Source organism: Panthera uncia, chromosome C2 (genome assembly GCF_023721935.1).
Source record: "Panthera uncia isolate 11264 chromosome C2, Puncia_PCG_1.0, whole genome shotgun sequence".
NCBI lineage: Eukaryota > Metazoa > Chordata > Mammalia > Carnivora > Felidae > Panthera > Panthera uncia.
The window spans coordinates 149,659,095-149,686,680 of record NC_064810.1 but is presented as its reverse complement, the minus strand read 5'-3'; the positions used below and the strand labels follow the sequence as shown (position 1 = coordinate 149,686,680).

Sequence of the window (27,586 nt, the reverse complement as noted above, 5' to 3'; positions counted from 1 at the left end):
AACTGTGGCTCCAAGGGCTCTGAGGGGTCAGGAGCTGTTGGACGCAGTGGAAAGAGCTTTTGAAACTGGCAGGTGGCAAGGCCAGCTCTCATACGGTCTGTGCCGTGGCCACCTTTTCTGTGGCAGGAGAGCAAAACAAGCAGACGCACACACACTGACATTTACACTTCACTTAAAAAGCAAACACACTGAACTCTGCCTTCTTCCTGAACCAGGTAGCTCTGGATCCACCTTAGTTGGGACGGGAGAGAACAAACAAGATGATGACGATGATGCTTTTTAGACACCCGTCCTCCTTACCAAAGAAAATGCTAAACGTGCGGGCACCGGTCGGGCTAGGAGCTGCCCCCGGTGCCGGGCACGGTTCAGCTGCCCCCCTCCACACACTGTCTTCCAGGTGCCCGTGCAGTCCTGGTTCGATGACATGACGGACACAGAGCTGCTGGACCTCATCCCCTTCTTCGAGGGCTTGAGCCGGGAAGACGACGTGTACAGCATGCTGCACAGACTCTGTGATAGGTAGCGCCGGCCTCCGCCCGCCCCGCCTGTGCGCTCCGGGACCTCGGCCTCGGGGACCTGCCTGGAGTGAGGACACTCCGTGCTCCAGGCCGCGAGGTCAAAGTGGCCATACCTACCTGTTTTATTTTTTAAGAACAGAAACACTATTTTAAAATGAACTCTTTTAACAGATTTCATAAAGGGACGTGCATTTTACGGTATTTGCTTTTCTTAAAACATACCAAAAAGAAAAAAATGGAAAAAAAGAAAAAGCTTGATATCTATCGGACTTCCTTTCAACTGCCCATCCCCCCTTCCAAGCAGACAACCGGTCCCTTTCTATCCCAGCTCGGAGCAGCTGACCCAACTCAGAATCTCTTTCCTACAGGATGAAGTGCCTTTTTGAATGTTATTTTAAGCTGAGAGTTAATTTTTCTACACAACATATTTCCAGACATCTTTTAGTCTTTTATTGTCTTAGATTCTCTAAGAAGACAACTACGACAATTTTCTAGAACCTGGGGGGGGGGGGGGGAGGGGCGGCTAGGGCTGGAGGTGAGTCATAGAAGCCTGTCTCCCAACAGGTGTGACCGCTCAGACGCCCTGTGGCATGTCGTAGGGCCGGGCTCCCGACGGGAGTCGGGACCACGGCGGTGCCTCTATTCGTTACTGACCCAGTTTGGAATGTATCTGCAGTTGTGCGGCTCGGCCCTTTAGGGAACGACAGCTTCTTTTATATTATTGCTATTGTTTCTGATGGTGACACATTTGTCTTGAGGTCCCAGTCTCCCCCCTTGAAAAGTGGCATCGTCACTTCTGCTCCCACACGACTGCCGTACTCCTGTGTGTTTTCTGTTGTGTCGTCGTCGTTCTGGGTAGAGCAGTTACCAGAAACTCTGAAACCCTTGGATATTTAAAAAAAAAAAACAACAACAACCTGTTTATTGATTTTTTTTAAAAATGTTTTCCTTTCCAAAAGCTGGATACACACGGAGCTGTTTGGGAATTTTCTTTGCTGCTATCGCGCTGCCACCAAATGGAATTGACCAGCGGCTGTTACACTGTTCTTTGCCACTGTGCCTATGCTCAGAATCTGCTCACTGCTAAGCTGCAGACTCGGACAGGGTCAGAAACGTAGGTGTCCCGCCCCACCGCAGACTGCACCAAGAGTCCCCCTTGCCCGGCTCCGGCCATGGGAGTTCAGAAGGGAACAAAGACAAAGGGGCCAGCGCGCCACACGGGCGTGGTGTTGGTTTCCGACTGCAGTCGACATCAGAGACCGCGATGAGCCGACCGTTCTCTCTCGAGAACCCGTGGCCTCCCCCAGCCACCCCGCTGACGTGGCCCAAGTCCCCTCTTGGTCTTCTCTTTTGAAGCACAGCCTGGGGTTGGGGAAACCTGTCTAGAGGTGGAACCCCTCGCCCCGAGCCAGGGAGAGGAAGGGTGCCCGCCCCGGGCCGGGGCTTCCTCTGCAGCCTTTCCCAGTGACAAGACAGTCTATAAAGTATTGCTCTTAAAAGTAATTTAGAAGAACCCTTTCGTGTCGGCACCATTGCCTTAGTCCTCTGTGGGTTGGGCCTCCGCCAGAGTTCTGGTGGAAGCGACTGGCACTAGCAAGTGTGGAAATGGGGGTCGAAGTAAAATTTTGTTCTCGCTTTCGTTCCCAAGATAACGAAGCCAGCTGCCAATCGTGTCCTCCCAACAGCACTTTGGGCCGCGGACTGCCGTGCATTCAGAAGAGTAATAACTGTTCAGGGGTAACCGGGTCCCCCAGCTTTCTGAGTGTGCAGAATCCAGTAACCCACATGCCAGTTAAAGTAGAAACAGCCCCTTGCTCGCATCAGCACAGACCACGGCAGTTCCATGGCGGATCTGCACACGCCATAGCCCTTGATCTGGAAAACTAGTCATTAAGTCAACCCGCTGCCTTAAATGTCTCGAATGTTGCAGTCCAGTGTCTGTCGTGTGTTGAAATCCACACAGAAATCGGTCCTGGCGAGAGCCCCAGACCCTCAGCCATGCCCCCTTCTCTGCTGGCACCATGAGGTCTTCTCTGGAACAGGGGGCAGAGAGGACGAAGTTCTAGAGTATTTCAGGGGAATCGGACCTAGGAACAGTGTCCCACTTCTCAGAGACGGAGTGAAGACACTGGCAAGCTTGAGCCAAACACTGCACCTAGTGGTTCTTGAAACCGTGAGCACCATTGCACGATTGTGGGGGATGGAGCCCGGTTCCTGCCATCACAGGACACAGAGTGTCTCGGGGAGGGGGGGGGGGCAGCAGACCCCCCGCCCCGAGGGTTCTGGATTCTGTGCACCTTATTTGACCACGCTCCAAAATTCCATTTTTGTTTTAACCCTCGATTCTGCTTTATGTACATAACCAGAATATCTAGATCTCTCTCTATATTTTTAATCATCTACATGTAAATGAAGCAATAGAATTCTAACATAAGGCCAAGAAATGAGATGAATGTTTGGGGTTTATGTTTTTTAAGGTAAATACGGGTATTGTTTTTAATTATTACCTTTTATTAAATTGTGGGCTTTAAAACCTAATGAACCCTATTAGCTATTTCTCTGTGCCATATTGCTTCCCATGTTACCCAAATACCCACCCCACCCCCAACTCTTCAACCAAAAGAGAAACCCGACCTCCTGAGTCTCCACGGCCCTTTTGGTACCAGGTTAATATATAGTCTCCTGGACAAGTATTTTTTACATTAAGATCTGGGACAAGATACGTTGGGTTGTGGACTCCGGCCCCGGCGATGTTATGCGGTCTCTGGCCGGGCCTTGAGTGGAGGTGCCCAGGCATCCGAGGTTGTCACTGCTCTGTCTTCCATTGTTCGGGAACCCTCCGCGTTGGTCTGCGGTTTCACACATTAGCTGTTTGTAAACCACACATCTGTACGCCAAGGAGGAACACCACTTGTCACAACCCATGGTTGGTGGGGAAGCTCCTTTGACACAGCGCAGTTTTGATGACGTGACTTTGGAGACGTGAGGCCCTGATGACACTGACTTGTCATGGTTGCAGCATTTGAACTGCTGGTCTGGAAAAAGAAATCTGGAAATCTGTATAACCCGGCAACATCGAAGACCCTCTATTTTAAAGACGGCCCTCTGATAAAATCTAGAACCACACAGCCCTATAGGGTCAAACACTCGTGACGTTTGTGCCTCTGCCTTTTAAAGGTGCTGTGATGGGCAGTTGGCATGCCAGGGTTCGAGAAGAGAGTGGATGGCTTGACGTGCTTGCAGTTGCCCGAGCAAAATCCACTGGCTGCCTCTGCTCCTATCTCGCTGTAAATTTGATAGTGTCTGTTCCTGTTCGTTCTCCAGGGAGCTTCTCTGCAGACTAACACCCCCCCCCCCCCCACCCGTAGTGGAGATTCTGGTGCCTGGGTAGTCGTGGATTTCTGTTGGACATTTGAATGTGATAAACAAGCCAGCGTTACTTGGGAAATACATGTGGAATGTGCACGTTTCCAGGGGCGAGCCTTGTCAGTCGAGAGGTTTGCAATGATTTCCTTCCTGCCAAAAATAAACACGTGAAACTGCGCCCTCTTGTGGATGGACTGCTTCTCCGGCGGCGCCGGCGTCTCTTCCCCCTCTCTGTTCCCTCCCCCTGCGCGGCCTCAAGCCAGCGCCTCGGGGCTCCCGGGGCCCCAGCCTGGGCAGAGCCGCGGGGGGCGGGCTGCAGCAGCCCCAGGGGCCATGCACCATGACCCCAGGGGAGGCTGGGAAACCGCCCCGCCCAGTGTTAAGCCCCCTGGTGGCGTCTCCCCAGTCGGAAGCAGTGTGTCTCCCCCTGTGGCTCCCCGCTTCCACACGCAGAGAGACCACAGTCCACCCCCCCCCCCCCGCCCCCGGGCGCCCCGTCGGCGCCACCAGCATTGTGTGTGGAGTAAGGTACCCTAAACCCAGAGCCCTTGGGCGCGCTGCCTGAGATGCTGGGATTGCCAGCTGGAGCACAGCAAAGGGATAGAAAGTGTGAGGATATTCAAGACCGCGTTCCCCCAGTGGGACTCCCTCCAGGCCCTGCCCTCAGCCCCTCTGTGCACGAAGGTGAGAGGGGCAGCCAGTGCCCCTCTGCCCGGGAGTCGCGGCAGAGCCAGGGCATGGCCACGCCACTCTCAGGACTGTTTCTTCATAGAGCTCCCCGATTCAGATAGCAAAGGACACCGGTGGCAACAGTCTCATTGGGTCTCACCCATTTCGGTGGATGAGAAAACTGAGGCCGGGGAAACTGCTCCGCAGTCGTTCGGTCACAGGCTTCCACAGGCACATACACTCATCCCAAACCACATAGTACACAGCGTGTGCGTCGGCCCAGGAAACGTATTTACCAAAGACAAAACCCCCCGAATCCCCCATAGCCAGTCTGTGCCATGCCCCGCGCCCCCCCCCCCCGGGTGCCCTGTCCAGTGGGGAAGCTGTCCGGCCAGAGAAGTCACCCCAGCTTTCCCTCCTCTTGCCCTCTCTGGCATCGCCCCCGTACCCACAACTGCTTCCCACCTCCGTGTACAGCCAAACACACAAATAGCTGAGAGTTGTGGCAGCCCCTGAAGCTGAGGTGCCCCCGCGAATGTCCGTAGATCCTCTGGATGGGGGGAAGGAATCATCCGTCATCAAGGGTCACTTATTTGGGACATGGGCAGGCTGAGATTTTCCTCCTGATGTTTTCTTGTTTGAGCACATATTCTAGGACCAAAGAATGGGCAGGAAGGCAAGGAAGGGAGGGGAGGAGTAGCCGGGAAAAGCCAGCTTAGGAAGACGGCCTGTTGAGCTGATGGATGGGGGATGCACTGGGGGCTTGGGGCAGAGTCCTCGGAATGACTGGGACGCGTACACGCGGATCTCCTGTGCTGGGGCTGCCCGGGGGCCAACAGGCTGCTCAAGGCCCAGAGCCACCAGTTGCCATGGCCACCAGCCTGATCTCCAAGGAGAACATACCGGACCCTCCAGCATTCAGGAGGAGGATATGTGGGCTCCAGGGTTTTCCGTCCCAGACTTCCATTACAGCCCCATCTCTCAGCCCAGTGATTTTTGGCTCTGGCTCCCCATTACAATCACCTGAGGCCCAACCCCCTGAGAGTGGGCATATCTTCAAGTGCCCCAGAAGACTCAAAGTTTCAGCAAGGCCTAAGGAAAGAAAAGTCCCCCACGCTGTCTCAGGCCTGACACCCAGATACAGCAAAGGAGTTACGGACAGGGCTTAGAGGAAATGGCACGTATTGCTTTACCGGAAGGATCAGCCATACATGGTCATTGCTAAAAGGTCAGGAAACCCAGAAAATTACAAAGAAAACCCCACAGGGGCACTGGGAGCCTTTCCCAAGGCAGGGGTGGGGAGGGGCTCCTAATAGCCACACATGGCCCGCAGCTCCCTGCTTTTACACTGAGGTGGGGAGCAGAGTAAATATGCCCACCAACCTAACTGGGCCTTGCCACCTCCCAGCCTCCTATCCTGGTCCTAGCGGTGCCTTGATGGGGTGGGTGCATGGCTGGACAGGGTCACACATCCGGAGCTGCGGGAACGCAAAGCAGCGACACCTCCTTGAATGCAGGGACCCAGGGCTCTTTTGGGGGCTATCCTCGGGCTCCATTAGGCCCATCAGAATGGTGGTCCTGAGGGCACAGCGACAGACCCCCCCCCCTTCCTCGGTCCCTAGCGGTTCCCACCACGGCGCCCTCCGAAGAGTCCCTCTTGGGCCCTGGTGACGGTGTCACTGCTCCTCTGTGACCTGTAACCAGATGTAGGGGCCCACGTGGGCTGCTCTCCTGAAAGGCGTGGGGTCCGGATGTTTTTAGGTAGTGGGACCCAGACCCCAGGCAGTCCCACCCCATGCCCCGTCTGCTCCCCCGTGGGGGCGCCCCCCACGCCTCGTCTGAGCTCCGGAGGGGCGCACCCCCTGCAGGACCTGGTCTCCACGAGGAGCATCTGTCTGGGAGGGGACTCTGATGAGACCTGGGACAGCCACTGGACAACCAGAGCGCCGCGATCCTGGGGGCGAGGCCAGAAGGGGCGTGGCCGGCTTCCAGCGTCTGCCCCGCCCACCGCGGGCCACACCTACCCCTTTGTCAATATTATAGCTGAGCTGGCTTAGCCTTCCACCCGGCCTTCAGAGATAATCCCAGAAGAGAGAGACAGAGAGAGACAGAGACAGAGAAGAGAGCTGCCTTCTCACAGGAGGACACGTCAGCTCAGAAAAAGCCTGAGGAGTGGGTCCAGAATCCCGCAGCCCATGGGCCCTTGGGCTGGGAGTGGAACCCGACTTCCGGGGAAAGCTCAACTCCAGGCCTCTGCTCCAGGAAGGGGCCCAGCAAAGGATCCAGGTGATCAGGGCAGAGACTCAGGAGGACGTCAACAAAGATTTATTAAGCAGCTCTGGTGTGCCAGGCACCATTCTAAATGCCGGCCACGGCAGCGGGCAAAGCGCTGCCCCCTGGACCTCCCGTTGCAGCTGGGGACTGCGACGCTGAACAAGAGCCCAGTCAGTAAGGTGATCCGCTTCTGGAAGGGCTAGGAAGATGAGGAACGTGGCAGGCGGCTGAGAAGAGCCCTGCTTTAGCTAACACGGTCAGGGAAGGCCCCTCTGGGGAAGTGTCATTTTTGGTTGAGGCCAGAAGGCAGAAAAGGAGCCGAGGGAAGAGTTAGGGGAGAGGCTTCCGGCAGAGGTAACACCAAGTGCAAAAGCCCAGAGACGAGAATGAGGTCGGTGTCTTAAGGGATAATGAGAAATGTGTAGCTTCAACACAGTGAGCAATGGGGAGAGTGAATGGAGAGGCAGCCAGAGGGACAGGCAACTTGGGGCTTTGTTTAGGGAAGCCACTGGAAGGTTTGAAGCAGGGGAATGGTGTGATCCGTTTGGTTAAGAGGCCCCTTTGGCTACTGTGGGAATATGGCCATAGGAGCGAGAGAGACCAGGAGACACAGAGGGAGGCTCACGATAACTGGCGAGAGGCTGGCTTCCAGAGCCGGGCAGGGAGGTCTGGCCAAGTTCAGGATCAAGGATGAACCAGACTGGCCAGTGGCTGCCCTGTGCATGTGAGAGAAGGAGAGGAACCCAGGATGGCCCCCAGGTATGGGGCCTGAGCAACCAGCTGGATGCTCATCCCATTTCCTGGCCTCGGAAGAGGATGGATGTCACGTGTGAGGTCAGACCTGCCAGGAGACGTGTGACAAGACAGGTGGGGGACGGGAGGAGCGGGAGTCTGTGTCGGAAGAGACACTAACGTTTCCCTGGTACTTACAGCCTGGGAACCGGAACTTGGAAGAAAATAGAAAAGACACGGGAGCTAAGGCCCGAGTTGTGTGCCTGCTGACATTTGAAGGTCCCAACGGAGAGGGCAGAGTGGCCAGTGAGGGGGGCAGAACACTGAGTCTGTGTGCTGTTTCCAGAGGAACGGGTGGTCCGCGGGGTCCCTGGGCAGTAGGAGGATACGATGAACCAACCACCGGCTGTGCCAAGAGCAGGCACTGGAAAGAGAAATTTCCAGGGACTTCCGGAACAAAGGCCACGCAGAGTGCACGGAGGGGACAGTCTGAGGCCAGGAAGTGAGGGATGAGGACACGGGATTTTGCTGAGCATGGGGACAAAAGCAGGAGGGCAACAGGCGTGCACAGGTGGAACCAAACACACACCGTCATAGAAGGGAGCAGGGGGTTTAACAGCCATTCTCTCACACACAAGGTCAGACACACACAGGGACTAACCAACTGCCCTGGGACACAGGCATCCCTTCACACACAGGGACCCATTCGCTCCGTCGGTTAAACACAGTCACGTTAACTAACTAGAATTTAAATAAATTGTTTTAAAAGTGGGACTTACAAAAGAAAACACCAACGACACAGTCGCACACGGGCAGGAGGTCCTACTGGGCACAGGCCGACCCAGATCTCCTGGAGCCGCCCCCTCTCTGTGGCAGGGAGCAGTGGGGGTGACGGCCGGACGTGGGGGCCACTGGGCAGGTTTCAGCAGTGTGTCCAGCAGAGGCGTCCCACGGGCTGGGCCGTGGCTGGGACCGAGGCCTGTGGCCTAAAGGAAGGGTGGCCCTGTTCCTAGAGTTCTGGAACGCTCTATGTTCAGCACCTCCCCCGCCCTACAATCAGGAAGGAAAGCAGGGAGCAGCCCGAGGTGTGGGAAAGGTGTCTTCCTTGCAAGGGCTGGACTGGCCTCTCCCACGAAGGGCATCAGGGCTCCCCGGGGAGGGCTGTGCTGTGAGCAAACCCAAATTGGGAGCAGGGAGGACAGCAGAGATGCTAGAGGGAGCCCTGGCCACCTCCAGGCCCTGAAGTGACCTGGGTCTCACAGAGCCAGACTGCCACCCCCACCTTCAATAGGCTCGGTCCTCCTTCCTTCTAAAGTTTGTTGGAGTGACCTGGCCTTCTGGGGCTGGGGGGGGGGGGGGGGGGGGGGGTGGGCAAGGATCAGAGAGGCTCATCAGGCTCTCAGAGAAGGAAAGTCACAGTATACTCCACAGCCCACATCTTGGCCCAGCCCGGGCCTCCATGCCCTGCTGTCTCTTGGCCACCAGTACCCAGGAGGTGAGGCCTGGCAGACCAGCCACGAGCCTGGGGACGGGGTGGTTCTCAGAGAGCTGGGTCAATATTTGTTGACTGACTGATGGACTACATTGGAAGCCCAGCCCTCAGGCAGTGGGGTGTGTCCTCCTGGGCAAGAGCAGGGATTGAGTTTCATGCAGGAACAGGTTGGGGGACAGACCCAGCACTGCCCACTGGCCAGGAAAGAGAGCACCTTCCAGCAGGTAGGCCTGGCAAGGAGGGGGCTCCACAATCGGCTAGGAGGGGCCGCTCTGAGTCAGGGGTGTCTAGCAAGGGGTCGTGGGGCTCAGGGTTGCCAGGGGGCCACCGGAACCTGGGGGGCAGCGAGCAACACTGATGGGGGCAGGGAGGCCCTGGCCGGGAGCCTGACGGGGAGAAAGTGGCAGATTCTGTACAGGTGGGGCCTCTGTCGCCCAGACTCCGCATACCTGGAGGCCCAGGCCCGGCCCTCCCTCCTCAGACTCCAGCAGGCAAAGTGACCTCAGGGTGCGCCCTTTCACAGGTACCTCAGGAGGAGGAAGTGGCCACTGGGCGCCAGAGGAGGGGGGTTGGGAAAGGAGGGGGCGTCTGGAAAAGGAAAGGGGCGCCTGGCGGTGAGAAGAACGCAGGGGAGAGGAGGAGAGGCCGGGGGAGAAAGGGGCATTGGGGGAGAAAAGGGGTGTAGCAGGGAAAGGGGGCAGGGGGGCCTGGGAGAGAGAAGGGAGCACTGGGGGCAGGGAAGGCAGAAAGAAGGGGGCTGGGGAAGGAGGATGGGGGGGTGAGGGGCTGCCCAGTGCGGACAGAGGGGCGCCCAGGAACGGAGGGGGAACAGGGAAGGGGGGGGGATGGGTTTGTCAGAAGAGGAACCAGGCATCTGGGAGAGAAGGGGGCCCCAGGCTGGAGTGGGCAAGCCCCCAAGGAAAAGAAGGGGGCTTTCAGAAGGGGGGGAGAGGACACAGTGGGGGGCCCGCCGCAGGGTAGGTGATAGAAGGGAGTTACCCAGGGGAAGAGGGGACATCTAGGGTGGGAGGGCTTGGCAGTTTAGAGGAGGTGCTCTGGGAAGGGAAGGGCCCCCCTGAGGGAGAAGGAGCCTGCCTGGAGGAGAGAGGGGGTGCTGGAGAGAGCGGCCCCCCTCCCCGTGAGCATCCCTGCCCCCGCCACCCAGGTTACATGGGGATGAGGGCCTCAGGCCCTGGGCGCCTGAGAATTTGGCTCCCCAGGCTGGAACCCAGCCCCTGTGGGTGCTGCTGACCCTGCCTGGTGAAAGTGGCCCGGGCCCAACCTTCTGGCCTCCAGTTCGACTCTCCTGTCCCCCACGGGCCCCTGGTGGCCAGCCACGCTTCCTGTCACCCTGTCGCGCTTTCACGCTGTCACATGCTCTACAGCCCGTAGTTTGTACCTCTGGCCACCGCCCACCTGTGCCCTGGTCGCCGTCACTATCCATCACCGCTGAATGTCACCATGCCGCCTGTCACTCAGCGGCATCGCACGTTTTCTGGTGCTTGGGACCACCTTTACGCGACCACCGGGCCCGCTTGTCAGGCATGTCTCCGTCACACCCAGAGGCAGGTACTGCAAGAGCAGTCGCGGGTGCCGTCAGAGCACAGGGTGACCCCGCTCCCCGTCCCCCTGCACTCGGTGCGCGACAGGCTCCGTCCACTCGACGGCTGCCCACCGAGTACCTGCTGGGTGGCGGGCGGGCGGCTGGGAGCCGGCGGGTCAGCGAGAGCACCAGCCCCTGGCCCCGGCAGCCCTCGGCGCCAGCGAGGGAGGGCGTGGCCACGGCCTCGGCGGCCCCCGGAGCTTTCGAGAGCGGCTCTAACGCTGGGCGGCCCCTCCCCCACTCCGCGCTTCCAGAGGCCGCGAGAGGGTTGGGAGTTTCCCCCCAGGCAGCGGTGAGCTCACCAGGGCCGGAGCCCAGCCCTCAGCGTTCTGGACAAAGGTGGAAGGAATGCAGGCTGTTGGGCATGAGTCACAGAGGCCTCTGCCTCTCTCGGACTCTCCCACCGAGTCCGCCCCGGGGCCGTGCAGGGTCAGCAGAGCCACCAGGGTTCCCGCGGCGGCCGCCGAGACAAGGCCGGCGTGCGGCGGGGAGAAGAGAGGAGCGAACGCTGCGCTGGGGGTCCCTAGGAAGGAGGACTTCAGACGGAAGTGACTTGTGGGTCCGCCGGGCCAAGCCGCAGCGACAAGAAAAGCTGCCACCGGCCGGATTTAGGTTAGAGGGGAGAAAGAACTCCAACGGCTGAAGGGACGACCGGACCTCACACACAGGTTCCTGGAGGAACGTTACAGGGCAGCCTGGGGGGGCCGAGAGTCATCCTGCGAAGACGCAGCAAAACCCAGAGCCCCCCTCCGGCCTCCCCAGATGCCTCTCGTTCCGGGCGGCTCTCCTAGGCACGCTCAGAACCACAGGGCACGGCCGGGAGCTCAGCCACTGTTTGCAGAGCCTGTGGCCGTCCGCAGGGTCTGTCGAGAGTTCAGCTCTGTTTCGGGGATTTCAGAGGGCCCATGCTTGACTCCCCCCACCCTCTCTCGCGAGCTAGGCCTGTTGCTCGCTACCACAGCCATCGGAGGCCATCCTTGTGTGCCGCCTGTCCCGAGTTTGCAGAAACCTCGTCTTCTCGGTGGGCCTCCTGAGCCTGTGTCTTGAGGCTCTTTCCAGAGTCTTTTTTCAGAACCTGGCTTTCTAGAGGGTCTGTCCCTACTTCCCTGAGTCCAAGATTTGCTGTCAAGGGCAGACGCTGCCCTGCGCGTAGAACCCCTCCCTGTCTGTGGAGTTTGCCTGGGGTCCTCGTCTGGGATGCCTCTTTGTGCCTGAAGACATTGTTCCTGTGTGCAGAGCTTTGTTTGCAGTGCCCGTCCCTGTCAGCAGACTTTGTTTCCTCCGCAGTCTGTCTCTAGACTATGCCCCTGTTTGCAGAGGCTTTTCTTATTTCAGAGTCCGGTTCTGTCTGCGAAACCTGAGCCCTATTTGTGTGCAACCTATGACGTTTTGGGGGGCCTCTAGCCGTTTGCACGCCCCATCTGAATTTCCCTGGATAAAAACTGTACCTGCCTGTAAGAGCTATTCCTATGAAGAGTTATCGCTGTCAGAGGTCACCGTGTCTTTCTGGGAGCACCTGTGTCTTTCTGCGGAGCACATTCCCGTTTGCAGAGCCTATCCTGTCTGCACACTCTGTTCCTAATTCTACGTGTAACTGTTAGCAGAACGTGCCCCTACTCACAGAGCCTTTATCTGTTGCCAGAATTCATCTTTTTCTATGAGGTCTGTCCCTGTTTGCAGAACCTGGGCTCCCTACAGACCCCAGCCCTGTTTCAAGATCTTGCCCAAGTCTGGGACACCCGTGCTTGAACGCAAAGCTGATTTCCCTGCCAGCTCATTTCAGCAAACCCTGCCTCTCTGAAAAGCTGTCGCTGTTAACAGAACCCGTCTGTTTGCAGAGCACTGTCGGCTTACAAAACCTCTTCCGATCTGCCAAGTCTCTGTGTGTAGAGCCTCCCTCTGCAGAGCCTGTGTCTTTTGTCAGAGTCTGGATCTCTTTGCAGCATTCATGATGGTTTGCCCAGCCTGTTCCCATCTCCCTGTATGCAGGATTTGGGTCTGTTTTGCAAGGCTGTTCCTGCTTGCAGAGTCGGACCATGCCTAGAGATGTTTTGCTTACTTCAAGAGACTGCCTCTGTCTGGGCAGATGCTGTGCTGTTTGCAGAGCCTTGCGTATCTAGGTACCTGTCCGTATCTGCCATCTGTCCCTTATATAAAGGATACCTACCTTAAGGGTTTGTCCCCACCCACATTTACAAAGTCTTTCCCCACCTGCAAAGTTCCTCCACGCCTGTGGAATCGGGAGCCGTTCGCAGAGTCTTTTTTGTGTTCACGACCTTCGCTTGTTTGCCCGGCTGCTTGTTTGTCTGACTTTCCCTGGATAGAGTCGGTGTCTCTTTGTTCAGGCTGTCCTTACACAGACAGTTGGTCCCTGACCACAGAACTCATTTTTGCCAAGAGACCCTGTGCTTGTTGTATCCCTTTCTTCAGTCTGAGGAAGTTGTCCCTGTTTGCAGAGCCTATGCTTGTATGCAGAGCCTTTTTCTGTCCGCATAGCCTATCACTCTCTGAGGGTGCCGTGTCTCTTTGCATAGCCTGTCCCTGACTGCCTGGAAGACCCAGGCCTATTGGCAGCTCTGTCCCTCAACGCAGAGCCTGTCTTTGCAGGATTCAGTCGAATGCCAGAAGTCTGTTGTGCAGGGTCTACCCCTGGCTGCAGAATCTGTTCTGTTCCCAGCACAACCTTTGCCTGTCTGCATAACGTGCCTCTGTCTCCAGTGACTGCCCCTGACTGCAGATCTCGTCTGTCTGCACAGCCTGTTTCTCACTGCTTGCTTGTAGAGGTCCCTACGTTCAAGACCCATCCCTGCCCACAGAGCTTGTCCCTGTTTCAGGAGCACAACCACAGACGACAAACCTGTTCCCTGTTTGCAAAGCCTCTGTGCCAGGGTCTGTCCTGCTTTGCTGCCATTTGTGACTTGAGAGCCCCCCGAATGAAAGGCCTGTTCTATGATGACAGCGCTTTGGAGAGCTGCAGGTGGGGAGAGTTCTTGCCTGGAGCCCAGAGCACAGGTGGCCGGGGCCTGAAGACTCTGGCTCTTGTTTCTTCCCTCGTTCCCACCTGGCCTAGGATGGACGTCAACAAGGGCCTCCCAGCCATTGACAGCCACAGGGACCTCCACGTATGGATCATCGAGGTGAGGGGCACAGCCAGACAGCAGAGCTGGGGACACAGAGAGTGCGCAGTCTCTGAGACTAGGCTTCTCCCTCCCCCCACCAACTCGGAGCTCCCTCCTGTCCCCCACCCCAGAGGGTCATGGAGGGTAGGTGGCTGGGGGACGGTCCTGCTGAGCTGTCACTAGGCACCCTCCTCTCCCAGAACCTGAGCATGGAGCCAGTACCCGAGAAGGCTTATGGGAACTTCTTCGAGGAGCACTGCTACATCGTCCTCCATGTGAGCATTTGGGGAGTCTGTCTGAGGGGTGGGGACTCCCCGGCTGGGGAGTCTGCTGATGCAGACCAAGCTCCACCCCAGGAAGAGGGAGGCCGGCAGCCAGAGCATCCACCCTACAAGGGGGCGCCTGCCTTTGAGGCCTCTTTGCCCCCCTCGGACCTCCAGCCCCGGGGAGGCGCCTGCCCAGTCCCCTCAAGGCCCTCAGTGCATCCTGGGTCTCAGTCTCCACCCCACCCCTGGGGCCTCTGCACCCCCCGCCCCCTAACACCTGGGCCCTAGGTTCCCCAGAGCCTCAAGGCCACGCAGGGGGCGTGCAGCGACCTGCACTACTGGGCGGGGAAGGAGGCGGGCGCCGAGGCGCAGGACGCGGCCGAAGCCTTCGTGCAGCAGCTGCAGGAGGCGCTGGGTGGCGCCACCGTGCAGCACCGGGAGGCGCAGGGCCACGAGTCCGACTGTTTCCGCAGCTACTTCCGCTCTGGAATCATGTGAGTGCGGGCGGGGACCGGGGCGGCGGGTGGCTGGGCGGCCTGGGGTGACCCTCTCCTCCCTGGTGTGGGGGTGTCGGGTGAGGGGGAGACGTCCTCTCTGGGGTACAACTCTCATATCCTACCATGTTGCCCCAATTCACGGATACGCTTATGCCCCCACTTGGACACAACCGACCCATGTAAAGTATACGATCGGTGATGTTTTTTTTAGTACGTTCACCGACTTGGGCAACCGTGCCCACAGTTGCGGAACACCTTTGTCACCCCAAAAAGAAGCCCCGTACCCCTCCCAACACTCTCCCTTCCCGCCCCCCACCCCCCACCCCCACATTTTCTTCATCCAGTCTGCAAAAATTTGCCTATTCCGGACATGTTTATAAATGGAACCGTACGACACGTGGTGTGGGGATAGAACACATTTTATTTACGTATTTATCACTTAGGGGATGTTTGGATTGCTTCCACGTTGGCCTGTGATGGGTAATGCTGTTGTTAACATTCGTATGCATGGGTTCCCCCCCCCCCCCAGTTTTATCGAGATATAATTGACGTGCATCACTAGCTTGATGGTGTGGCTTAGAAGCAGCGTGAAGTGATCACCACACTGCACTTGGTTGACGCCCGCCTCCTCTACAAGTTTTTTGTGTGGACGTGTTTTTCATTTCCCTTGGGTATATACCCAGGCGTGGACGCCAAGGGTGTTTTGAGTTTGCCTTTCCGTTACTGTGCCCGCTAGAAATATGTCTTTTGCTGTAAATTGCTTCACAACGTATTAAATTAATAACTGCAACGTAGTAAGTTAAACCGTAGGAAAATGCCAGTATTGGGTCGTTTCTGATTCGTATACTTAAACCCCCTACGGGAACGCATTTGCGCACGCACCCGCAGAAAACACACCATGCCCATACGATGAGCCTATAGGAGGGCTCGTCTACACATGTACGTCAATGTGCGTGTCTGTGTGCACACAAACGTGCTGTTGCCAAATTGCACGCACTCACATCTATACTTACGTGGATAAACAGATGCCCTTATGCCCCTCCTTGTATACGTGGTATACAAGTATACAAACATGGTATACAGGTACATGCGCATGTGCACAACATGCATGTATTTACATCTATACACGGATAAACATACTATGCCCTGCACGCATACACGTACAGGTACACGCACGTGTCCCCCTGTCTACACGCACACTCCCGCCCCATGTGTGTGCTCATGTGTTTGTGCACACTTTTCATATGCGCTTGCACACGTGTGTGCTCACACCTGCACTCACTCCTGCACGGAGCTGTGGAGGGTCTTAACTTCGACACCCGCCCCCCACCCCGCCCCCGCCCCAGCTACAGGAGAGGGGGCCTGGCCTCTGCCCTCACGCACGTGGAGACCAACCTGTACAACATCCAGCGACTGCTGCACGTCCAGGGGAGGAAGCACGTGTCGGCCACCGAGGTGAGGACCGCCCCGGGTGCCGCTTGATCTTCGGGCTCAGGTCGGACTGTGTGCCGAAGTGCAGGGAAGCGCGGAGGGTGGAGGCGGGCGGTGGGGGCACCGTGCGCTGTCGCTGTCGGCATTCCCAGGTGGCCCATCTTGAAGGAGGAGGGGGAGGGCAGAGCCAGGCTGCCAGCCCCACCCCTCCGTGGCTCCTCTGATCCTGTTTTCTCACCCATCCCGTGGGCACACTAAGAACTTGGGGAGGCGACGCGGACCAAACGGTGCACCCGGATGGTCCGTGTAAGCACCGTGGGCAGTAGCGTGCTGTGCGGTGGGGGGTGCACAGCCCCACACTCTTCGGGCGCATCGTCCTCACCACCCACGGGCGCACATGCTGTCTCCCACGGATTCAGTGACCATACATCCCCGGTCGTGCAGGGACAACGCGCAGCCCAGGTTTTGCCCGTCACGTTGGCATGATTATTCAGCATCCGTCCTTTTACTCCCCAGAGTGTCTCTGTTTGCATGATAACTATCCTTTTCCACGGATAGCACGTTGTCCCCCATGCGGAGACACGTACGTTGTCACCCACGAGCTCGCGCACTGGTTCCCATTTGATGTGCCCCCGTATACGTACACATGAGCGTGTACACACACATCTACATCCATGGGTAAACAGATGCGCTCCGCTTGTGTGCACGTTACGCGTACAGATGTGCAGCTGCAGACACGCACGGAGTGAAGAGTGTCATAATCCTGTAGATCCCGTGAAATGCAGCATTACCTCCGGTAGTGCCTAGAGAGACACACAGCTACACCCACAGGGTGACCTTCGAAGTCTCATACGGTGACACAGATGCGTGCTTCCACACCACAATACTGGTGCAGTGGTCACACATACACCAGGTCGCACACAGCCTCGTGCACACGAGTGAGCTGTGCTCATGTGGGTGGAGATGGGCTGCGGTGCCCCTCCACCTGGGTGCTGGTGGTATGGCACCCTGTTTCCTGCCCTGCCCCTCCTGGCTCTGGCAGGTGGAGCTCTCTTGGAGCAGCTTTAATAAGGGGGACATCTTCCTGCTGGACCTGGGCAAGGTGATGATCCAGTGGAATGGGCCTGAGACCAGCATTCCTGAGAAGGCACGGGTCAGTGTCTACCCTGGGAACTAAGGGATGCAGGGCTCAGGGAGAAGGGTGTCCATCCTCCAGACCCCTCAGGAGGTGGGCTTGGTTGTGCCACTACAACCTTAGAAGCACCTGCTATGTGCAAGCAGAGTCCAGACCCTGCCCCTGACCCCAGCCTCTGGGAGCTGAGCTGCGACGGGAAGGATCTGGGATAGACTGTCAGCGGTGAGCGGGGGCCATGCTGGGGAAGCCCTGACTGCCAGGTCCTCTCCTGCAGGGCCTGGCCCTGACCTGCAGCCTCCGGGACAGGGAGCGCGGTGGTCGCGCACAGATTGGCGTGGTGGATGATGAAGTTGAAGCCACTGACCTCATGCGGATCATGGAAGCCGTGCTGGGCTGCAGAGTGGGCAACCTGCCTGCCACCAGGCCCGACAAGAGTGTTAACCAGCTGCAGAAAGCCAGCGGCCGTCTCTACCAGTGAGCAGATCTTGGGGGTGGGCAGAGTCTGCATGCCTGGGTCTGCACGTCTGTCGTTCCAGCCGTAACACAGTGTCTCTAGAAAGGCCTCCAGAAAAGGCCTGTGGGTTTCTGGAGCAAGCCACGTGGGGCTCTGGGTCCAGCCTGTACTCTTGCATGACTGCTCTTCTGAGAAATCCATTGTACAGATAGGGCAACTGAGGCACTGGAGGCCCAGAGAGTAGCCTAAGGCTCCACGGCAAGGCTGTGGTGAAGTTAAGACTTCAACCTGGGGCCCCAGACCCCATGCCTTCTGCCTCTGCGAGGACTAAAGGGGGCTGGAGTGGAGCCCACGGAGAGGCTGAGCTGCCCACCTCTGGATGCCTGTCCCCCAGTGTCTGTGAGAAGGATGACGACTTGGTGATCCAGGAGTTGGCGACCTGCCCACTAACCCAAGACCTACTGCGGGAAGAGGTGAGACAGGCCTGGTCCCCAGCTCGTCATGCATCCCCGCCCACCCACGACCCCAGCCTAGTCTGGGCCACCTACCAACCAGTCCCTCTCTTGCTCCCAGGACTACTATATCCTGGACCAGGGTGGTTTCAAGATCTACGTGTGGCAGGGACGCCTGTCCAGCCTCCAAGAGAAAAAGGCTGCCTTCAGCCGGGCTCTGGTAAAGCTGTTGGGCCCTGTCTCAAGGGGACGTCGAGCTGCCCTGGGGTCTGAGGGAAGAAATGGCAGTACTCTGAAATCTAAGCTGGGACACATCCATTCCTGGGGGCCTTTAAGGGAAGGTAGTCCTATCCTTGGGCCAGGAGATGGGTCCATCCTGCCCTAGGAGCCTGTCTGATAGAGGAGGACACGGCTTTGCCCTGGGGTCTAAGCCTGGAGACAAAGCACCCAATCTGATGACGGGGACACAGTTCTGCCCAGTGGTCCGAGGGTCCCTCTCTGGTACCAGGGGCATGCAGCCTGCCCTGGGAGCCCTGACAGGGGTTGGGGGAGGGAGCACCCAAGAAACCATGTGTAAAAGGGTCCTCGTGTAAAACGTGGACCTGCCTTGAGGTCTGAGAAGCAAGCCGCACTGGGCACCCCCTCCTTGTTGAGGAGGGGAGACAGGGCTCTGCCTGGGGCCTGGAGGGGGCGGCGGTTGTCATGGGCCGCCCTTCCCGAGGCCCGGACTAAAGGGACCTTGCTTGTCCTCAGGGACCTCAGAGAAGTCGGTAGTAAAGGAGCCAACTTCTTAAGCGGGTCATGAGCGTGGTTAATTAATACTGCTCTGCGCTCAGCTGAGCGTCAGGTCCCCGAGGGTGGAGCGGAGAATTGGGCCCTCGGGCCGCACGCCTGACAGAGCCCCCGCTCCAGGGCTTCATCCAGGCCAAAGGCTACCCGACCTACACCAACGTGGAGGTGGTGAACGACGGCGCCGAGTCGGCCTCATTTAAACAGCTCTTCCAGTCTTGGTCTACCAAGCAGCGCGGGAACAAGAGCTTCGGCAAGCTAAGTGAGCGCGTGGGGCGGGGCCGGTGGGGCGGGGACTTCGGCCGGAATGGAAGAGCGGGCGGGACAAGGTCGGGGGCGTGGCCTTGGGGGCGGGGCCGGCGTGGGGCCGCACCCAGAACCTGGGCGGGATGGGAGGGGGGGGGCGGGGGGGGAGGGGGGGGGGGGATGGGGGGGGGGGGCGGGGCGGGGCCGGCGCGGGGCGGCACCCTGGACCTTGAGTTGGACGGAAGACTAAGCGGGACCAGGTGCGGGAGATAGTTGGGGCGGGGCGGGGCGCGGCCCACGCGGAGCGGGGTCTGCGGGGGACAGAGTGGGGCCGCCAGGGGGCAGCCCCCAGAAAGCGCCACCGGGTGGGGGAGCGTGGCCAGAGTGGGCTTTCTTTTGAGTGATGGGCGGACGCGGTTGGCGAGGGCGACGACGCCCGTGACACCCCGTGTCCTCCCGTCAGGTAAATCGATTCAGGTAAGGCCGGATGTGGGCAAGCTGCAGAGTCGGCCTGAGCTAGCTGCCCAGCTCAGGATGGTGGATGACGCTTCCGGGAAGGTGGAGGTAAGGGGGCATTAGCTCGGCTGGGAGAAGATAGGCACACAGGGGTAGGCTTTGTCTTCAGCTGAATGGTATGGCTGCTAAAGTGCCCCAAGTTGCGCATCTACGCAGGGACACCCAGGGGCGTGTGTACGTATACACACGCCCTCCCTCCTGCTGGCTCCTACGCGTGACGCCTGATCAATCTGTGCAGCTGTGGCCACTTGCTCACGTAACACTTGGCACACCGCACGGTAACGCTTCAAGATACTTGATTGTACCCTTCGGTCAAATATGACACAACCGTACATATGCCACAGACACAGACGCACACGCCTAATTGCACCTAATCAGCCAAGTTAACCAACTGCAAACATGTAATTGTACAAATTCTGCATCACACGTGATCATAGACACACAGAACGCTCGACCCACAGGAACACACCGACACGGTACAGCGTCACATGTAATCTGTCCCCGCCCACACAGGCACATACTGTCAGCCGCCTGGGCTCAGATCAGTGTTCTGGGAGATGTAGGGATTGCATCTTGACATCTCATCTGATCCCTCGTAGAGCCCTTCATTCCTCTGGGCCTCGGTTTTTTTTTACCTATAAAGTGGAGGCAAAAACTCTGGTTCCATCTGGCCCATGGCTGGTGTGGGGATGCTGTAAAATTCTGGGAACAGGACTTCTGGGCCCATGTGAAGGGCTCCTAGTTCTCAAGGTAGGTCGAGGTCAGAGAAAATGCCATTTCTCCAAGGTTCCCTCCTGTATTTGTCCTAATATGGATGGACAGAGGCTGTTAGAAGAGACCAAGACAGGAGGAGATGTGGCAAGGTGTGGGGGAGCAGGGAGAAGGGAAGAGAGGGAAGGAGGACAGGGAGAGACAGAAGAGACTGAGAAAGACAGAGGAGGGAGGAGACAGAGTTGGGGGGATGGGATGAAGAGCAAGAGGGATGGGGTACACAGAGGGGGACAACACAGAGGGGAGGGCAAAGGTGGGAAGGAAGGAGGTCTTGCCACTCGGGCTCCAAGCACAGAGGCCGGGAGGGGATCCCTTCCAGCAGGCAGGCAGGCCAGGGGAGCCCCTGATCCAGGAGGCCTAGCTGCCAGGGAAGTGCTGCTCCTGGGTAGCGCGTGTGGTCCCAGTCAGTCTCTTCTGCAAGAGTCTGGTTGCTCTGGTCTGGAGGACACCTTCCCCAGAGACAGCTACCAGGCCCTGTGTGGGCACATAATGTCCAGACTTTGTTTCCTGCCATTGTCAAGGTGGGTGTGGCTATGCCCACTTTCCAGGTGGGAAAGGCTGAAGCTCAGAAGGGTCTCACTGCCCCCACGGCCTGCCTGGGGTTTGAGGCTCCAGAACCCATGCTGGCTACCCATAGGAGCAGGAAATCACGCTCTTCAGTATAAGGAAGTATTTTCCTTTCAGTCTTTGAATAGGCTTTGTCTTTTTAAGTGACACTTGAGAAAAGAATTTTTCCCAGAGCTCAAGGGCTCGCGTCTGGCCCAGCTTCTGCAGCCTTGGCCTGAGCCGCGAGCAGCTGTGCCAGGAGCTGCCTGCCCCTAACCTGCTGTGGCTGGCGGGGGCAGGGTGAGGGTGGTGTGTGGCAGGGCTCAGGTCCGTCCCAGCAGCCTCTGGGGTCCTCACTGCTTGTCCGTCCCAGGCACCGCACGCCAACTGCGTCCCGGCCGACAGCGGGCCAGCGCAAGTGTGGCGGGTCCCAGGGGCCCATGGCGGAAAGGGTCACCTGCAGATCCTTGTGCAGGCCTGGCAGAGATGAGGCAGGCCCGGAGGCCAAGGGGGGCTTTCTGGCTGGGCACAGACTGGCCGGGCTCGTTCGAGAGGAGGAGCCGCCCGCGCCCACTGGTCCTCTGTTCTCCAGGTGTGGTGCATCCAGGACTTAGGCAGACGGCCCGTGGACCCCAAGCGTCATGCACAGCTGTGTGCAGGCAACTGCTACCTCGTCCTCTACGCCTACCAGAGGATGGGCCACGTCCAGTATATCCTGTACCTGTGGCGGGTACGCTGGCCCGAGAGGGGTGGTGGGCACCTTCAGGCCCCAGAGCTGAGGCTCTGAGAATGGGATCTAAGAGCCGCTCCAGGCCCCTGCCATCCCCACCTGCAGGGCCACCGTGCCACCACGCGTGATGTCAAAGCCCTGAACTGCAATGCCGAGGAGCTGGACCTCATGTACCAGGGAGCCCTGGTGCAGGAGCACGTGACCATGGGCAGCGAGCCCCCTCACTTCCTCGCCATCTTCCAGGGCCAGCTGGTGGTCTTCCAGGTAGGGCCCACTTTGCTGCTGTTCCCGCAGCCTTGCCGGCTCTTCTGTGTGCCCATAGCCCTTGCATGCACGTGCTAAGCTTCTCTTCAGCCCAGGGGCCCGTTCACCACCCCCGGTTTCCTGGTGCCGTTAGATACCCAGGAGCTCCAAGAGTGACCCCCGCTTCAGTTTCTTCCCCTGGTCCCCAGAGCCAGCCGCCAAGCAGAAGCACAGGAGAAGAAGTTGAATTGAAAGGGACCCAGGGCCTTGCCTGGGGTCCCCATTTTCTGTCTATAAGGCCTGGGGGAAACCGTGCCCTGACTCCTTGGAGATGGGGGAGGGATCCATTTAGAAAGGGCCTGGTTCCCTGTCATAGGCTGACGGGACCCTCACGCTCTACACCCAGAGGGTCTAGAAAATAGTGGTGGCTTCAAGCGAGGGTCCGGTGGGCCCCAGGGCAGTTTGTCCATCACCGGGACAGGGAGGCGGCTCCCAGGAGCCCTTGCCTCATCCTGAGGCCCAGCCCTCTTACAGGGGCACACGGGGCACGATGGGAAGGAGCAGCCAGCACCTGCCACAAGGCTCTTCCACGTACAAGGCGCCGACAGCTGCAACACCAGGACCGTGGAGGTACCAGCCCGCGCCTCAGCCCTCAACTCCCATGACATCTTCTTGCTGGTCACAGCTAGCGTCTGCTACCTCTGGTTTGGAAAGGTACCTCTGTCACTGACCTCTCGACTTATTCCTCGGGTGGTGTGCCAGGCAAGGGATGGGTCTCCTTCCCAGGAGATGCAGACTTCGTGTCCAGCCTCAGCTAGGCCAGGAGTGGGTTCCCTCTGGAACCTGGGGGGAGGCTGAAAGTGACTAGTAGATCTGGGAGTCTGCTGGTCAGAGGCAGGCCAGGCCCAGACTGCCTCCCCTCCTTCCTGCCTCCAGCGAGGAGCATGTCCCTCTTCCCAAGTCTCTCAGGGGGAGGAAAAGGAGGCCTAGTCCGGTTTGCCAGAGTTTCCTCCAATGCTCATAAACCACAAATGACCCCCGAGCCTGGGGTCCCCATCCCATTCTCTGGACCAGGAGAGGGTCCCAGTCCTGGGAGGGGGGAAGGCGGGATCCCTTGCTCATGCGTGCCCTGACATCAGCCTTGGCCTCCTGTGACTCGGGCCCAGCTCCCCAGAGTCCCCTGTGAGTGGGGGAGGTGGGGCTGGAGGTGAAGACCCCTCCCCCTTCAGGGCCTGACCCAGCTCTCTGTGGGCCAGGGCTGCAGCGGTGACCAGCGAGAGATGGCGCGGACGGCGGTCTCTGCCGTCTCTGGGGAGAACAAGGAAACGGTGCTGGAGGGTCAGGAGCCTCCCGGCTTCTGGGAGGCCCTGGGAGGCCGGGCTCCCTACCCCGGCAACAAGAGGTGACAGGGGCTGGGCGGAGGGTGTTCTTATACAGAGGAGGAAACTGAGACCCAGAGAGGGTGGGTGACCACTCAAGGGTCACACAGAGAGCTGAAGAGGCCCCCCCCAGCACGGAGGCCTCTTGGTCTCCCACTCCAGGAGTTCGTGGGAGCGCAGCCTACCCTTCACTCCCGGGCCCCTGGGTAACGGGGATCAGGAAGATGCCCGGGAGAGCTGGCTAGTGGCGCCCTCTGCTGGCCGAACATGCTCCCTGCATTGTCCCAGTCCCGGACCTGACCAGTGACAGAGGGCAAGAGGGCAAAGCCCCACTCCCAACCCGCAGTCCGCAGGGGTCATGGTACCAGGTGGGGGGGCGGGGGTGTGGGTGTGGGTGTGATATGTGGATAAGCAGCGTGTGTGGAGCGTGTAATGGACAAGGGTGTGTGTCAGAGGTTGAGGCCAGGTGAGGCCTTCAAGGGAGGAGGCTGAGTCAGGGCCGCTGTGTGTGTCTGCGGGTCTGGTGTAGGCACTGTACTCACTCCAAGCCCCCTGAGCTCCCCAGTATGACCGTCCCCCTCTCTCAGCCTAGCTTCCCTTCTCCCACCTCGGGCCTGAGGCCGGCTCCCAGCCCGGACCAGGGGAGGGCAGGGCCCCAGCCCAACACCCCTCCCCCCGCCCCGCTAAGTCAGCCGTCCGCTTCCCAGGGGCCACTGCTGGGCAGCTTCCCGGGACGGCTTGTGTCACAGCTGGCCGTGGCGAGACAGGTCACGTAATGTGCTTTCCCGCTGACAGATGGGGACGCTGAGGCTGGGGCCCAGAGAGCAGCAAGGCGTCTCTGGAGTGAATTATGGGATGGGGGGACCCCAGAGGAGGGCCCGTGTGTCGGCTCCAGGAGAAGCTGTCCCCCTCCCCTGGGGCGGGGGCCCTGTGCTGAGGGCTGGCTCGGTCCAGGCTGCTGAGAGGCGTAGTTCTGTGTGTGCCCCTCACAGCTTGGCTGTCCACGCTGGCCAGGCTCCCCGAGGACGTCTCCGGCTTCCAGCCCCGACTGTTTGAGTGCTCCAGCCACATGGGCCACCTGGTCCTCACGGAAATGGTGTTCTTTAGTCAAGAGGACCTGGACAAGTATGACATCATGTTACTGGACACCTGGCAGGAGGTGAGGTGGCCTCCCCTGTCCGGCTGGGGTGTGAGTGGGGGGGGGGGGGGGGGTCTCTGTGTCTGTGCAACCGGCTTGAGTGTGCGTGGCTGTGTGTTTCCGGCCGTGTAAGGCTGTAGGGGAGTCTGTGTGATGGCGTGTGACACTGTAACACGTGAGTGAGACACGTGAGTGTCACGTGAGTGACTGTGCATGCATTGTGTGACCACGGGCAGCTCCGTGTCACCAGGAGGCTGCAGGAGACTCTGGCTACGTCTGGGACTTGTGTGCGATTGTGACCAGTTTTGTGGTTGAGCGCCACCGTGTGCCTTGTGACGGTACGTGTGATTCCCGGCGACCGGGTGCCTGTGGCTAACGTGTCAGCGTGAGCGTTTGCAAAGCGAACGACTGACCGCGCGCGCGCGTGTGTGCTTCCTGCGTGTGACTGTATTGGCCGTGGTGGAGCCCTGGCTGTAACTGGGGAAACTAAGAGACTGGGTGGCCTCAGTGAGTGACTGAGTGACTGTTTGTGTGGCAGGGTCACTATGTTTCTGGGAGGCTACGTGCAGCAGCGGTTTAGGGCTACCTGCGTCTTCCAGGAGCGCGTGCGACTGTGTGATGGGGCGCCATCGTGTTTACGTGTGGCCACGTGTGACTGTAGGGGATCGTGTGTCCGTAGCTGCGATCATGTGGGTGTCTGCGTCACGGGGTCTGTGACACTGTGTGGATGCAGCCACGAGGCTTGCGTGTTCTCATCTCAGCAAAGCCCTCCCTACAGCCCACAAGACCTGACGGCCCTCTCGGGGCCCATGTGCTCCCACTCTCCCCCTCCACTGGCTCTGCCTCAGCCACAGTGGCCTCCCTGCCGCTCCCCTAACACGCTCAGGGCCTTTGCACTGGTTGTTTCTTCCGGTTAGAACACTCGACTTGCTCCCCACGCTTCCCCCAGCTCTTTACTCAAACGTCCCCTTCTCGGGAAGGCTCTCCCTGGGTCTAATTTAAAATGACGGTATTGGGGCGCCTGGGTGGCTCAGTCGGTTAAGCGTCTGACGACTTCAGCTCGGGTCATGATCTCACGGTTCGTGGGTTCGAGCCCCGCATCGGGCTGTGTGCTGACAGGCTCAGAGCCTGGAGCCTGCTTCGGATTCTGTGGATTCTGTGTCTCCCTCTCTCTCTCCCTCCACTGCTCATATTCTGTCTCTCTCCGTTGTAAACGTTAAAAGAAAAAATAGCAGTGTTTCTGCCTCCCCCCCCACACTTGGTGTCTTCTTTCCCTGCCTTGTTTTTCTCCATCTGATATAGTACATATTTTACTTATTTTTGTCTCCCCAGTAAAATGAAAGCTCTGTGAGAGCAGGGATTTTTGCCTGCTTTTCCTCCCATTATTGAACCCCCAGTGCCTAGAACAGTGCCTGGCACACCATAGGTACTCAATAAATATTTGTGACTTGAATGTATATGTGCATGCCTGTGATCTTCTGGCATGTTCATGGGTGTATGGGTATGGCGGCCAGCCTGCTTGGCTGTGCCTGGTTGGCTGGGGTGTGTGGAGGGGTTGTGAGACCAGTTAACGGACAGAAGTGGGAAGGGAGTGGTCAGCTCTGGGCAGCCCCTCCACTCGCCCAAGGCCAGGCCCCCTCTGTGACTCAGATCTTCCTGTGGCTCGGGGAAGCTGCCAGTAAGTGGAAGAAGGAGGCGGTGGACTGGGGCCAGGAGTACCTGAAGACCCACCCGGCAGGGAGGAGCCCCGCCACGCCTATCGTGGTGATCAAGCAGGGCCATGAGCCCCCCACCTTCACTGGATGGTTCCTCGCTTGGGACCCCTACAAGTGGACTGTGAGTGAGGCCTGAACTCCCAGCCCCACCCTACTCCAGGGAGAGTATGCCCTGAGCAGACTGGGAGGAGGCATCGCCTTGTCCGGGGACCTCCCGTGTGGGTGGCGGAGACCTGGTCTTGCTGTCAGGTCCCCTCCTGGGTGCCAGGGGTGCCCTCCATCCTGCCCCCGCCCTGATTCTTGCCCCCAGAACGACCAGTCCTACAAGGAAGTGGTGGATGGCAGCCTGGGAGCAATGCCAGCCATATGTGAGATAACAGCAGTGAGTACTGGGTTCTCCCACCCCGCCCCCCCCTCCAGGCTCCCACCAGGGTCTAGGCTTGGTTGGCATGATCCAAATGGGCAGAACGGACAAGAAAGGAGCCAGGCCCTGGTGGACGGCAGGGTTTGCAGTGGGGGCAAGAGGCCCAGTGGGCTCAGTGTGGCCTCTCCATGGGAGCCTCTCCTCCATACGCCCAGCCTGAGTCCCCTCTCTGAGCAGGAACTCAACGACTTCCAGCTGTCTAGAGGGCCAAGCAATGGCGGGGCAGACCCTTTGACCCTGCAGACCCTCAAGGGCTCCCAGGACGGCTCAGGGAATGAGCTGCAGCCAGGACCCAAGGCAGGTGACGCCAGCACCAACAGCCACCACAGCAGCCCCAGACCCACCATCAATGGGAGCCTGCCCCGCGAACGGCTAATGCATCAGGCTGTTGAAGACCTGCCAGAGGGTGTGGACCCGGCCCGCAAGGAGGTGGGTGCCCGAGGCCCCCCTGCCACTCACTGCCCCTGGAACCGATGCATCTAAAACTGAGCTGGAGGAACCCGGGGCATGACCCACTGATGGTGGGCAGTGGGCAGGTTGCCCGGGAAGACGTGTGTTTCAGAGGGGATGATGGGCAGAGAGATGTGGGAGAGGAGAGCCTTGAGCCCTGCGATGACACCCCTGGGTGGATGGGCCAGGATTCTGGGCTCAGTTTACACGCTGGCCCTGAACCCTCCCCCCGCCAGTTCTATCTCTCAGACTCTGACTTCCAAGAGATCTTTGGCAAGTCCAAGGAAGAATTCTATAGCATGGCCAAGTGGAGGCAGCAGCAGGAGAAGAAGCAGCTTGGCTTCTTCTGAACCCAGGCCCTGCCCGTGTCGGTGCCACTAACGTAGCCAGGACCCCCAGGGGTGCCTTCCCAGCATGCACCTGAGCCCCCGGGGACACCCCGCTGGCATTCCCCCGTCAATAAAAGTCCGTGGCCCTCACAAGGTGTGTTGTAAGGGCTTTCGAGTCTGCATCACTTGGTGGGTCCACCTCTGGAGGGGGAGGGGCCCCTGGGGCTGGAGGGGGAATATTCCAGAGGACGGAGCTCTCTCTGTCTTCCATGGAGGGCTTTGTTTCTTGCTGGTCCTTACCG

General features: G+C 58.9%; 2 protein-coding genes across 3 annotated transcripts in view; both read left to right on the top strand.

The window, feature by feature from the left end:
- The window catches only part of CTDSPL (CTD small phosphatase like), a 120,463-nt gene extending 116,402 nt beyond the window's left edge, over window positions 1-4,061 (top strand). For both annotated transcript variants that reach the window (XM_049629021.1, XM_049629019.1), the window contains one exon: window positions 398-4,061. In XM_049629021.1, coding sequence (XP_049484978.1) covers window positions 398-523 — 126 coding nt within the window. In that variant the 3' untranslated portion in view covers window positions 524-4,061. The remainder of the gene's footprint in view (window positions 1-397) is intronic.
- Window positions 4,062-9,069: 5,008 nt separating this feature from the next.
- On the top strand, window positions 9,070-27,449 carry VILL (villin like). Its single transcript, XM_049629012.1, has 21 exons — window positions 9,070-9,275; window positions 9,459-9,574; window positions 13,725-13,791; window positions 13,974-14,048; window positions 14,328-14,533; window positions 15,883-15,991; window positions 17,010-17,120; window positions 17,377-17,576; window positions 17,951-18,029; window positions 18,130-18,228; window positions 18,921-19,059; window positions 19,507-19,607; window positions 21,469-21,606; window positions 21,712-21,870; window positions 22,384-22,563; window positions 23,106-23,251; window positions 24,243-24,387; window positions 26,017-26,202; window positions 26,392-26,463; window positions 26,683-26,934; window positions 27,192-27,449. Exons 3-21 carry the CDS (start codon window positions 13,726-13,728, stop codon window positions 27,303-27,305), a joined length of 2,577 nt encoding a protein of 858 aa, XP_049484969.1. The 5' UTR covers window positions 9,070-9,275; window positions 9,459-9,574; window position 13,725; the 3' UTR covers window positions 27,306-27,449.
- The last annotated feature ends 137 nt before the right edge of the window (window positions 27,450-27,586 follow it).

Excerpts from the sequence above, each read along its gene's own strand:
- VILL (XM_049629012.1), top strand. The coding sequence starts at position 13,726 with ATGGACGTCAACAAGGGCCTCCCAGCCATTGACAGCCACAGGGACCTC. Across the intron at positions 17,121-17,376 it reads GCATTCCTGAGAAGGCACGG|GGCCTGGCCCTGACCTGCAG; the intron begins GTCAGTGTCTAC and ends CCTCTCCTGCAG. Across the intron at positions 26,464-26,682 it reads CCATATGTGAGATAACAGCA|GAACTCAACGACTTCCAGCT; the intron begins GTGAGTACTGGG and ends CTCTCTGAGCAG.